At 34.5% G+C, this 14,208-nt stretch overlaps 1 protein-coding gene across 1 annotated transcript in view; it reads right to left on the bottom strand.

The window, feature by feature from the left end:
• The window catches only part of ds (dachsous cadherin-related 1), a 183,109-nt gene that overhangs the window by 28,710 nt on the left and 140,191 nt on the right, over window positions 1-14,208 (bottom strand). The window contains exons 5-6 of the mRNA XM_065369076.1: window positions 5,664-5,842; window positions 2,341-2,790 (exon numbers count right to left, since the gene is read on the bottom strand). Of these exons, the coding sequence (XP_065225148.1) occupies window positions 2,341-2,790; window positions 5,664-5,842 (629 nt within the window). The remainder of the gene's footprint in view (window positions 1-2,340; window positions 2,791-5,663; window positions 5,843-14,208) is intronic.

Raw genomic sequence — 14,208 nt, 5'->3', positions numbered from 1 at the left:
TTTGCATAAAATTTTCAGGTTGTTTTTGAAAATAAAAAGATAACTTTGATCATCAGTCAGAAATGGATTCAGTGTGTGTGTACTGTACTTACTTTTTATTCAATTTCAAAACCATTAAAATTCAAAATATTTCGTTTTTTTCAATTTTATTTTGCAATGTTTGATTTTTTTAAAACAAAAATGTTCAAAATTATCAATTTGCACTGTTTTTATTTTCATTTTACTTAATTACAAACTTTTTCAAGATTTTTCTTTTTCTTCCCAAATTTTAATGATTTTTTTTTTTAAATTTAAATTATTTATTCAAAATTCCAATTTTTCAAAATTAAGTTGAATTGTTGTTTTTTCTAAACTTTCAACTGGCTACACTGAACGCTGTGAAACCTTTGATAGTGTTAAAAAGCACACAAAATAAATGGGTATTCTTCTCAAAATTTCATTTTTTAATTTTAATTTGTTCAAAATTTCTCATTTACCCAAGTTTTAAACTTTCTTGAAATTTATATTTCGAATTAAAATTTTGATTTTTTTCAAAAAATTTCATTTTTTTCAATTCTTAACGCTCCTAAAGTTTGTAATTTTTCAAAAATTTAGCTTTTTCAATTTTTCAAGATTTTAATCTATTTGAAGAAATTTGCTCATTTCAATTTTGATATTTTTCTAACATTTTTAATTTTCTTTTCATTTCAAACTTGAAAATTCTCACTTTTTTTCAATAGGAACTTGACAGAGGGTCGCCGCGCTAGTGTCGCCTTGCTGATAACAACGGGACCTTTCGTTAGTTCCGGTGTTTTTTACTACAATTTCCTAGAGCGCGACAGTTGTCTTGTCAAATCCCTATTGCGATTTTTTTAAAGGTAAGATTTTGAGTTTGAAACTTCGAGCTGTGATCGAGAGGTGGTACGTGCACATTTGAAGGACTTGATATTCATCGTCTCTTATTGAGGGCATTTCATAAGAAAGTTTTGCAAAACTTCGTCAAATTAACTGGCTGGATACAAAACTTTAAAAAAATTGAAAATTCATTCTCATGAACTTTCCAAAAAAAAAAAATTGAAAATAAATTGATTTTCACAAGGTGTTTTCAAAATATTCTTCTCCTCCCCTCCCCCACCCAAAAAAAGTGATGGGAAAGGGCATGATTAAATTTCTTCGTAGAACGCTAGTTGTCCTTGGAAATTGTGGTTTCAAATTTCAGCGTGTAGTGTACCTACTCTTGAAAAAAAAAACAAAAAATATTGAAAATTTCAAAGATAACACTTCACTTCCGTTTCCTGAATTCGATTGTTCACCTTTCTCCTCCTCTTCCTCTTCACTCCAAAAAAATATAGTATTCTGAATAATTATTTTCCTGTCTTGAAAGCATTGAAGTTTAACATTTCGATTTGTCGAAAAACCAAAAAAATTTCAATAGATCCTCTTTCAGAACATTTCACATAAAATTTATCCATTCAACGAAAAATATCCACAAAATGAGAGATAATTGGATGAGGAGGGGGGATGGTTAAATTTTCTACCTTCTTACCACAAGATACATAGTTTCAAGATTTCAAAATTTTCCTGCAAGAGTAGCTTTGATAAAGGATACAAAAAAGCTGGACGTTTCACATATGAGTAATTCACAAAGCAAAATGTACGGTTCTCTCAATCAACTGATCCACGAGTCAACACATTGCGAGATATTAAATGCTGCCAATTTTTCACTTCTCCCTTCCTTTTGAGTTTTGAGAGAATAAATATTCGTACAATTTGCAAAATGAGTACACATGTAGGTGGTAGGTCTAGGTACCATCTATGCAATGCACATACTAGTACAGTACACGAAATTAATACTTCGTGACTTTGTGAACGAGGTAAGCGTATAAAACGAGTCCGTATCGTATACATTACGAATTGGTTAAATAGTCCTGACGCATTCCTCGTAAAGTTAATCATCTATGGGTATTGGATACCTCTACCTATACAACCACAACGAAGATACTACTCGTACTACAACGGTTGCTTGATACCATGCTATGCCAATGCTATAGTGTACTCTAGTACCTACAACCATACCTTACCAATAGTACACACTAAAAGGAAATTAGATTCTCGTTAGCAACGCTATTAAGCAATTAAAAAGCGTGAATAAGTCAGGTAGACCAGATAGGAGAGAAGGCGTTACCGAAACGACAGAAATCAAAAATACCACATTCTCCTCACATCGTAAAAAGCATATACGAGAAAGGAAAGGAAAGGAAAGGAAAGGAAAATAAACTACACTACTTATATACTGAATAGTAGGTAAATCCCGCCAAGAAAAAAAGGTTCTCTCATTTGGCACGATGATGGTCAACTCACCTGCGAATGACTAGGTAACGACTCCGATACCACGATCGAGTATTCCGTTTGCTCGAACACCGGAAAATTATCGTTCACATCTTGTACCTCGAGGAAAACGGTCAGATTGGTTTGCAGTTGCGGCTCACCCTCGTCCGAGGCGGTTATCACTAACGTGTGTCTTTGACTAGTTTCGTAATCCAACGGCGAAGTCAACGATAACAATCCGGCTACCGGATCGATAGCGAAGAAGCCCGTTTCGGCGGCTGAAGATGAAGCCGAACCGGAGCCAGAGCTGCCGCCGGATGAGAGGAAGTAGCGGACCGAGCCTCGAGGGCCCGAGTCTCGATCACGAGCGTAGGCGGCGAACAACGGCGCTCCGACTACTGCGTTCTCCGGTACAGATAATCGGATCGGATTCGAGTCGAATTCCGGAGCGTTGTCGTTTCTGTCTTCTAGTTTTACGATCACCTGCGAAATCAATAAGAAAACAACCGCGTTAGCACTTTCAAGAATTTATTGAGAAAAAAAATATCGAAGAATCTCATAAAAAGATTGTTACAAATTCTAAAAATCCAAAATTTATGAAAACATTTCAATTTTTTTTTTTTTAATGCAAAAATTATTGAAAATATTGAGAAAATTTTTGTGGACAAGTATTCATTAATATTTTCCCCGCAAATTGTCAACACTATCGAGAAAAAAATTACGTAACATTTTTTTCATAATTTCACCAATTTTCATAGCATGCGAATTATTACGACATTTTAAATCATTTTTGTACAATTTTGACAATTTTTTTTGATACTTTCAGCATTTTCACATTTCATTGAACATTTTTGCAAAACAAAGTTGAAAAATTTCATAAAATATTCTACAAATTACACAAGGTATACAAACGAGTAAAATAGCTAGAAATGATCAAAAAACCAGTAAAATCGTCAAATTAAAATCCAATTCGGAAAATTTGGTGAAAAATTACTGAAAATGATGTAAAGTTGAAAAACAAACAACTAAAAACTTGTAAAACAGCCCAAAAATAACACAAAATATGAACATTACGTGAAGTTATCAGAAAAATCAATGAAATTAATCCGTAAAAACCGTCGAAAATTGAGAAAAAATTGATAAAATATTAGAAAATGATTCAATTTTTAATAATGTTGCAGAAAATTCAAAAAAAAAATACCAAATTCAAGTGATAGATCTAATGACAAAAAGAAGTGTATAAAAATATTGCTAATATTTCGTGAAATGTTGCAAAAATGACAAAAATATGAATAAAATTGCTTGAAATCATTAGAAAATCAATAAACTTGCCACAAAACATGGAAAAAAATTTGCTTCAAATTGTTATGATGGAATAATATTGAAGCATGCGTAAAAATAGTTGAAAATTTGAAAAAAAAAAAAAAAAAAAAGATATCAGAATATCAATAAGATGTAAGAAAACGACGCAGACCGTTTCTAAAATTTTTCAAAAAAGTTGACTAATTTATGATGAAAATCATTCAAAATTGAGAAAAAAATTCATGAAAATATCAAAAAAAGTGCAGGCAAGTTGAACCTTTCTTTTTTCATCAACATTAAAATATTAAATTTGAGTCAAAAATTGTTTAAAATGACAAAAAATTTGCAAAATTATAGCATTTTTTAAAATCACCAGAAAATCAATAAAATTGGCATAAAAATTGGCAAAAGTAACATAAAATTCATTGAAAATGGCAAAAAAGTGTCAATAAATGCTAAACTTCGTAAAATAATTTGCTACCAATATTTTGAAAAATATGAACAATATTTCCTTGAAGTTGCCACAAAATCAGTAAAATTGATTTGATAATTTAAAAATGGCAAATTTGGAACAAAAATTGTTGAAAATGGTGAAAAATTTGTTCTAGTAGAATTTCATCGAACTACTTGACCATTTTTTAACAAACGTGTCCGTCTACCCCTCCACCCAACTCCACCTTTTACTAAGTTGGATCAAACGTATCGAGGGCAGAGTTTTGAAAAAATGCACAATTCGAATGAAATACAAATACCTACATAATTATTGTTTAAATGAATTCGAATTATTTTTGAAAGAATGAATTTTTTAAGTACATAATTGACATTTCACAAATTTTGAGAAAAAATTTCAACTTCTTTGAAAATGGGGGACAAATTGCTTTTATGCTTCTACTTTTGCACAGCTCAAAAAAATTAGAAATTCTTACCAAAGGAACTTTCATTTTTACATTCTTCTATTCCTAATCAACTTTTTGGAACCTGAAGAAACTTCTGCGGAATATTTTTTGTACCATGGAGAAATTTTCTGCATCATTTTGATTTTTGATAAAACTTGGAATTGAAAAAAAAAACCTATCTAGATTTTAAGCAATTTAAATTTAAAACATCTTCTACATTCCAAAAACGACCTTCAAACCCAATATTCCTTCTCAAATTTGAAAACAAATTCAATAAAATCACACTTTACAACCCACTGATTTCTACCTACCTACCCTCTTGGAAATTCTTCACCAATAATCGCCGTCAATTACGATAAAAATATGTGAAATGCTTCTGTACTTGGTTCAATTAATAACAACCAAACCAATTCCTTATTTAATTTCATTTCTCGATAGCACATAAAATACTCATTAAACTTATTTCATGTTTACCGAAGCAAATTTCTTAGACCTAGACGTCGTTTAATCGTCTGGGTACTCGCCCCTTTACGCATTTATTCGCCATGTACGAGTATAATATGAACTCATTCACCTTACATAAAAATTGTCCATTAAATGAAAAAATTTTTAATCGATATCTATCATTATCATTACACTCAAGGTCTGACTACTCGAATGATATAATCTCTCCTACCGTAGACGAAGAGTCAAGAGTCAGCCCAAGTCCGGCGAGAGTTTCGATTCACATTCAGCCCGAAGACGTGTAGGTACTCTATTACATATGCCAGTTTTCGAGTCAAAAAAAAAACAGGCGACATCGACGTCGGTTGGCTCGCAATTCTATTTACGTTCCAGTGGTAATTACTGCGTTTGGTCAATTTAGTAAGACAATTCTTCGAATTCGACACCAAAGTATATAGGTACGTGTAACCTCTGTTTTAGAGAGTAAAAAAAAGTGGACGTCGTCACGCAACCAGCATCCTTTTTTTTTCTAACATTAACGACGAACACAATGATACGAAAACGAATATATACTCCTCATATACGTACGAGAGTAGGTAAAAAAAAAATAGCCCATCATATTTAAAACATTCCGACAACTTATGCCAACCAAACATCAAATTACCGCGTCTACGACTCGGAGCTATTGATGAAATTTCCATTTGCATCACTCACCTGGGTATAAGTTGTAGAAGGCGTATTCCCATAGATCGCTTGTACGTTTAGTAAAATCGAGCTGAACTTTTCGTAATCTAAAAAAGACGATGTTTTTAGCTGGCCGCTGAACGGATCCAGAGCAAACCATCCGCCGGGATCGCCGCTATGGATGAAATACTTGACTATTTGATCTTCGCCTATGTGAACAGAAAAAAAAAATCGTACGAAATATCGAGTCATTAATATGGTCTGCGATGAACTTATAAGCAAGCTATTTCGTAATATTATCGGTAGCTTTAAAGGTACATAGTACATAGTATAGTATAGTATTTTCTAAATGTACCTAGTAGGTATTTATGTATGTACTTAGGTCTATAGACCTTAAAGAGGTAAGTACTCCGTGGATACGTCTAGAATGACCGCTCTTCGGAGGGTCATCGTTGTGTATGCAAAGCCTCTCCATCTCTCTCCATCTCTTATACTAATTTAAAACGCACAGCCACAACAGCCAGCCAAGGTAATCGTACATACAATGAAACAATAGCCAGCTTTGCAGATACACCAAGAAGCTATAGCAGCTATACATACACAGCAAAGAGCCGACAGATCAAATATTGAGTAAATGATACAACATTAACGTAAAGAATGTTGAAATGCCGTACATATTTTAATATTCTGCTTCCTTTCGAGCTCCCTCGTTCTTACCTCATCGTTCTATCTCTTTCTATTTTTCTCATTCTCTGACTCGGTCTATCTTTCGCGTTTGTTTCATTTTGATATCTATGCACCGTGAAAAGGTTTTCTTTTTCTACACATTTACACGATAATCATTAAATTCGACAGAACCGAGGCACACCTAAATTACACCTGCGTTTATAAAATAAAAAAAATAAAAACACCTCTAATGTACCTAGTAATACGCGTACAGCTACCTTACCGCTTAGGTGCACCCCCTACCCACCCCACCGTGCACACGATCTCCCTCGTCTGATCATTTATAACTCATCACGATGTCTTAATACGCTAAAAATGCTGTTATTCTTTATACCAATGTTTAATGTTTACCCAAGTATACACATCACACGTATCGAGACCCGCCGCTACGAAATACCCCCCTTCCGGCACTTCCCCTCATCATTTCTTTATCACCACACTGAAGGCGAGGAGAATGCGACCATAAATTCGCCTTTGAAGGAAAAAGTTTTCAAACAACAGATTAATTCTAGAGATTTTTCCTCAAGTTCCAGCAACAAAGCTATCAACTGATGATACTGCACCACCAATTGATTGAATCAGCATCAGCACAGAGAAAATCATTGAAAAAATGTCTCTAAGTATAGATGAATCAGGGATTACTGTTACAAAAAAAAATCAATAATAAATCCCAGAAAAATTCATAAAAACTTATGATGTTGAACTTTCAATCAATTTAACAAAAATTTACAACGAATTTCACTGATTTTTTGTTCAATTTCAATTCCACAGATTTGTTCAGTGCCACAGGTTCTCGCTTTGTAGAAGTTTTTCATCGATTCAAAAATAACAGCTGAAAAGTCACAAAAATTGAAGGAATATTTCAATAAAGGCTTACTCCAAATCAACTCGAACCAAAAATTAAGTCAGATCCATTCTAACCGTCCAGATAATGAGGAGGAGGGGAGGGAAGACTCGTATGATTTTCTCTTCTGACAAAACACTTAGATAAAGCACTATTGACCTTCTTTCGTCTCCCCTATAAAAAAATTGAAATTGTATTTTTTTTTTTGAATTAAAATTATTTTGTATAGAGTTTCTCGACAAAATTAAATCATTCGATTTCTAAAAGATTTAAAAAATGTCTAATAAAAATGACAATTTTTGGTGAAAAACATGACTATTACTTCTTAGTAGCAATTTGAAGTAAAAAATCAACAGTAGGTACTTTTCACTTAAACGAGAAAAGAATATTTTTTCAAGGAAAAATGAGAACTCTTGGTGAAAAATGTGACAATTTTTCATTAAACAAAAAATCAACAGTTTCAAGTGAAAAAATTAATATTAATTTTTAGAGAAGAAGTGATGATTTTTTTGGGGAGGGAGGTGGATGAATGACCTTGTGGGTGAAAAAATGAAAAATTAACATTTTGATGAGAAACCATGTTTTATTTTTTGTGAAAAATGACAATTTCTAATGGAAAAAATGTCCGTCGCTAAACTTGAGTTTTTTCGTGATTTCAGAAAAATCTTTCTACCAAAGTAAATTGGCTCAAATGATTTGAATCCGCGAATTATCTGCACCATTATTCTGAAACAATTTCAGGATTTCAAATGAACTTTCAAAGATTTCCTGATGGGCGGATTTTTGAAGGGATTTATGAACAATATTGGCACAATTTCATAACTTCAAACAAACTTTCCCACAATTTAGAAAAAAATCCAATTCGAAGTGAGTTTGTATAAAACAAAATCATAACCCAATTTTGGGATAAAAATACTGGTTTTTGGGTTTTTTGAAAAAATGCCATGAGACCAATCAAAATGGGTTACAATATTTTCGAGATAAAATCAAAAATTCTTCACATCACAACTTTTTTTGAGCCTTTTTGAAAAATTAAAATTCAGAAAAAGACTTTTTTCAGATTTTAGACCTGTAATTCATGTATGTACAAAAAAACATTTGCATTGCAAAAATACTGTTCAAATGTGATTTCTAGAGCACTTTTTGGCAGTTGAACTGTAGCTAACGATTATTCAACCTACCGACATAATTTTTTAGATAATTTAAATGATTTTCTTACAATTTTGAAATAATTTAGAGTCGATTTATGGTTTCAGGCGAATTTTCGTAAGCTTTAGAAAAATGTCAACTAGATTTGAAAATTTTCCAACAATTTTGGGCAATCAGAAACACCCAACTTCATCTTAGATCTCGTCATACAAAGGATACGTTTACCTCGTACCATAAGAAATATAACGAAATTTACATTCGTACCATACGAGTAACTTCGATTTGTCACGTTTGGTCGTGCTTCACTCGGTTGATCGGGATTTACGGGAGGTCTCAGTCTCCATGATCGAAACGAAACAAAATGAAAAAAAAAAGGCAGAAAAATAACGCGCTCTCGTATCTCATATGAAGTTAATCTGATAAATAACCGATCATGCGCAATAATACGCCAACTAAACAGGTATTTAAAAGGCACGACTATTTTTCTAATTTAATTAAACCAGTCTATCTCTTTCTTTTTGCTTTAGATACAGAAATCAATGACCAACACCTATAAGTATCAAGTACTCGTTCGTATACGTATATTATACGACGTTGGAGAGGATATCGCGCACGCGGTCACCAATTTTACTTCATTAAGATCACCTATATGGGTACGAGGTTTATGGTTTCTCCTTGAGAACCGTGATCCGGGTAAAATAACAAAGAAAAATGACGCGTAAGTAGTAATGAGATTTATTTCGAGCATGCTGCTTCAAGAGTTGAGTAACTTGAACGCGATTTTCCTCCACAAAATGTACCCCCCCCCCTTCTCTTAAAATTTTAGACGATTTTTCAAACGAATCAAAAGAACCATTCCTCAAAGATTTTGCAACCAGATTGATCTCCACAGCTCGAACTCCAAATTCCTGTAATCACATACTTTTAATTGGATCTCTCCCCTCTCCCCCTCCAGAATCATTTTCGATAATACTTTCGTCACGATCCCTCATGCAGTTACTCTTTAAAAGACTAAATTCTTCTTCATAATTCTCTTCATTAGTCCATTCGAACGAGACAAACGACCATAGGTATAATAAATTGGTCGAATTAGTCGGCCATCAGCGCAAGTTCAGCTCATACAGCTATGCCATATAGAATGGCACACACGTTAAGTCCATAGAATAAGGTAAAGATGACCGTAGATACGAGAAATTGCGTCTGATTACATCTGGGTACTATGCGATCTTGGGATATGATTTTTTTTTCTCCTCTTCAACAACTCGCTTGCCACTATAGAGGCAGATCACATATACGTACACCTAATACCGCATACCAAGGACTTTATTTTATCGCTGTTTTATTGAAACGGATTTCAATGTAAATATATACTGTTTACACGGAGCATCGATTACATATCTAGGTAATTAATAACACTATCCGAGGAAGAAAGAAACAAACAGCGAAAGAGAAAGACGAAGGAAATTCTTCTGCGGCGCTGCACTCTCCGTAGTCCGCTTTAAGCCGACTAAAGCTCCGCGAGCGACGCGGCGCTCTTTCCACGCTCGCTGGCTTTGCCTGTGCATAGCATTTCTATGCAGTATTTGTCTTTTTTTTTTCCTATATTATTTCTCCGTTTGTATGGTAATAATGCTCGCACAACCCCCGCTTTTGTCCACACTGCGGATACTCAAGTAAACGCAGTTAATTCACCCTCGATTTATTAACAATCAAGTATTTCTTCTTTCGATTGTGCTGTACGCAGAGTTACAGAGATACGAGTAGTACGAGTACCTAGGTATATAAGTTTTCTTTATTTTTTCTCCATTCTCTTTCTCTGTTTTACTAAGGCGACCAATTCGTGCCGGCATCGTGACCGTATTGCGGACTATACGGTGTCGTGTTATGGCGACGAACCGGTAAATGTGCGGTAGCGTTCGGCGATACTCGAATGATTGGAATTTTTGCGCAGATAAGCGTATATTTCTATTTATCGTATCTATGCGTGCTCATAGTATATCCACTATCCAGTCATCCAGTGTTTAAGGTACATAGGGAGCAGGGAATCTACGTACAAAGCTATAGTGCGCTTTTGTAGTACACGATATGAGGAAGTGAAATGAGACGAAAGGAGAGATGTAGAGTTAGTTGTTGGAGTGGTTTATGAAGGAGGATATTGATCGCGATTACTTACGGTGTCTTCAAATTTGTACTAGATTTGGCTAAAAATTGAAAGTGAATTTGTATCAAAACACATTCTGACATCTAACCTTTGTAGATCGTTTCATGAAAATACTAAAATTAACAAATCAGAGGAACACAACAGACATTTTCAAAGGGTAGAGGGCGGGCAAAAATTGTCACTTGCAAAACTCATTCAATAATACAAAATTTACAACAATTTTCTAATAAGTATTGTTCACTGAAAACGTTTTTTTTTTTTTTTTTTTTTTTTTGATTTCTCCAGCTTGATGGCAATTCTTTCCAATTTCCCTCCAAAATCCCTCATTACTTTTATGCAAATACAAAAACATTGTAATTTTTGAAAAAATTGCCTTTGAAAATGGCTAAAACAATTCATTTACAGAAGATCAACAAAATTCAAGTTTTGCTCATTATTTTAGCGAAGGATGATAACTCGTATGAAAGCTGGAAAAAATATCAGCTGCTCAAAAGAAAAATAGAGGATCCAACAATGGGGGTTTGAATTTTTAAAAATGGACCACAAATCGACGAAAAAATGAAAGTGCAGATAACTTGTATGTACTTCAGAAAATGTCGTTTCTGAGGAAATTTCATTCAAAATCATCGCTCAGGGTTCAATTTTGATTACCCCCACCCCACAGAAAAATAGCGGTGGAAGGGGGGAGCTCAGACTTTTCAAAAAGCTGAGTAAAATTTCCAAAAATGTGATTGGGAAATACATAAAACTCTGGAAATCGTCTATTCAATTCATATTCCAACTACTAAGGTATCTAGGTATCGCGTTTCAAGGTCAAATTTTTACCCCCCTCCCTCCCGCCATCCCTAAAATAAGCAATTGGGAAGCAACAATATTCTGGAAATCCTTCTTGTGAGCTGTGTTCTAATTATGTACCATAACGTTTTGAGCACCACTTTCGATATTGAAGATTTGTTGGGTTTGATTTTTTTGGGGGGATTGGGATGGTATGGCTTTAGCTTTTTATGCGAAACATGGTTTTGCTGAGTTTCGATCAAGTTTTGTTGAATTTGCTTTTACTGGGTTTAAGTTTCCCATGCTCCAAATTCTGTTGAGCTTGATTTTATTGGGTTGATTATGCTTCATTGAGCTTTAGGCTTTGTTGGGTTTGGTTCATAGTCGTCCAATCACACTTTCGGCGAACTTTGTCCAATTTTTTGAAAAATTTGAGCCTTTTTAACCCTTTGAAGGTTCTCTAGGTTGTCAGGTTAGCAAATTGAATTTCTTTGATGAGTGTGATAGGGCACCTTGCCCAATTGGCCAAATTACAAAAAAATTGAGCTTTCGATTAAAAGTTTTGTTGGAAAATGAAAGTTTCCAAAAAACACAAATGTGACATTTTCAACAAAAATTGAATACATGCAGATTTTTTTTCAAAAAATGGATCAAAAACACTGAACAAAAGCACTATTTAAAAAATAAAAATGAAAAATGAATTAGAAAAAACATAAAAAAAGCAAGATTGAAAAAAAGTCATCTGGCAGTTTACAAATTCAGTGAGAATCAAATTTTGTTGGCAAAAATGCCTTTGTTTAAAAAATGTAGAAAAGAAAAATCTATGTCGCTAAGAGAGGATTTTTTAGCACGTCATAAAATCTTGTCGGAAATCGGGCTGAAACATGACACAAAATTTGGCGAAATTGCGAGCTTTGTGTGGGACTAACTAATAATAAAAACATTTTTGCTTTGATGACGTAATCGAATGTTGAAATATGAAGATGACATGCAATTTTTGGATTATTTGGAAAATCTCAAAACTCCTCACAGGACGATAAATTTTTCAACTAAGCAACTGAAATTTTCACATAGACTACCTCAGGGAGCCTTCAAACTTCACTGAAAAAAAAAAACGATCAAAATCAATAATTGACAACGAGTGGCCAAGAAGTCCCGCAGAAATCACTTTGCGACCCCCTGTACCTCGTATCATTTCCCTAATGATGCTGGTCGTCGTGATTATGAAAATAAAGACGTACATATCGTACACGATTTTTCCGCGATAAAAAAAAGAACAGAAAAAGCAACCGGGGAATAAGACAGAGGCGCAGCTTAAAGCGAAAAAAAAAAGACCCAGAGACATAGCCAAGTTGAGTTTTTATGTAGTAATCCACCGTGAGAGATACGCCGCTGCAGATATTTATACAGTTTCGTGAAAAATATACTCCGCAGAATGGGTATCTTCTCTTTACGAGACCTATTTAACGTATTCACAATCGTGATTTCGTGTTTGATTGTATGTATACGCAGAGGAAAAGAAAATAAAAAACATAGGGAAAAATTCTTCTTTCTCGATTATCGACGATATTTTACACTTATATGTACGATCGCGTCGCATCGTCGCTGCTGTATTCATAAAATTATTATCATTTCCGTTTCCAGCAGCTTGTCCGCGGATCGTTTGGAAAGTTGAGGAGAAAATTTGACGGCTGTGGCAGTAAGAGGAGAACATTCGATGCGGTTTTATCGTGGTGCATATCTGAGTAGTGTAGGTACCTATAGGAACAAGAGCTTTCGTGGCCTTTGACCGCGTGCACTTCAACTTGTGCTGGTTTGTATTGAAATCAATGCCAAGGTGCTCGAGTAAAAATATATTATCTTTACAGTTAGTTCCTGAAAGGAGATTAGTTGTTTTTGTATAAGTTACGTTGCAGAACAGAGTGGTAATGATATTTAGTCAGAGAATCGTTTTTGAGCGTTTTTTCCTAACAAGTGAGCCTTATTACAGCCCATCATCCCATCAACTCTGAACCAGCTGAAATTTGGTCCAGAGAAAGAGCATCACCCATCTCCGCGGGTACTAAATTTGGTTTTTCAATGTTCGGAAAATTTTTGAAAATGGCTAAAATGGTCCATCATAGTGAATCCAAACATTTGTCTTTTCTTCAGCAATTCAGGAGAGCTGATGCTGTAAACAACTTTTGGAACCAGGGAAATTTCTTCTCTATAAGTTTTCGAACGGGTGTATAACCTACAATACTTTCTTACGGAATTGGTTGAGTGTATGCCGCCATATAGACAATTTAAGGAAACTGGAGAGATATATACATGCCGGAATGCAGGCTCCACGATGAATAATTGTTGCTCGGCTACCATATTACGTGCTTCGGTATGACGTTAATTGCAATATAAGCGCGCCTATGAAAGAAGGACGAAGCCGCTCTGCTATTGTGTTTTAGAACACTCGATTACTAAACAGTAATACCAATACATAGTGCAGTATACTTGAAAGCTCTCTTTAACAATAGCTTATATGCAAAATATCTCGCTAACTGCGTCCGTTCAGCAGCCTACAGAATCCTGAAGAATGACTGAAAAAAAACCACGACCACGGGTAACCTTTTCGTACGGTATTCAAGGTAAAACAAAGAAGAACACAATCGAATTAAGAGCAAGCCAAAGGCAAAGTCAACAACCATCGTTCGAAATAGGTAGTAAGTGCGAAGAAGTTAGCAAAAGATGAGACACAGCGTGGGAGGGAGCTGCTCATTTGGAAAAATGCAGTGATTATTAACAAGGTTTCTCGTTATCAGGACGCGTTACTCAGAGGTCGTCGTACACGAAAAGAGTGTGCTGCAGAGTGAGAAAGAGAGACGGTGGAGAAAAAAGTATCATGTTCAAAAACTTTATACAAGCAGGGTGTCGCGCTAGAGAAGGAA

Source organism: Planococcus citri, chromosome 5, assembly GCF_950023065.1.
Source record: "Planococcus citri chromosome 5, ihPlaCitr1.1, whole genome shotgun sequence".
Classification (NCBI taxonomy): domain Eukaryota; kingdom Metazoa; phylum Arthropoda; class Insecta; order Hemiptera; family Pseudococcidae; genus Planococcus; species Planococcus citri.
Note: the sequence above shows the minus strand (reverse complement) of the source record. Positions and strands in the feature narration are given on the sequence as shown.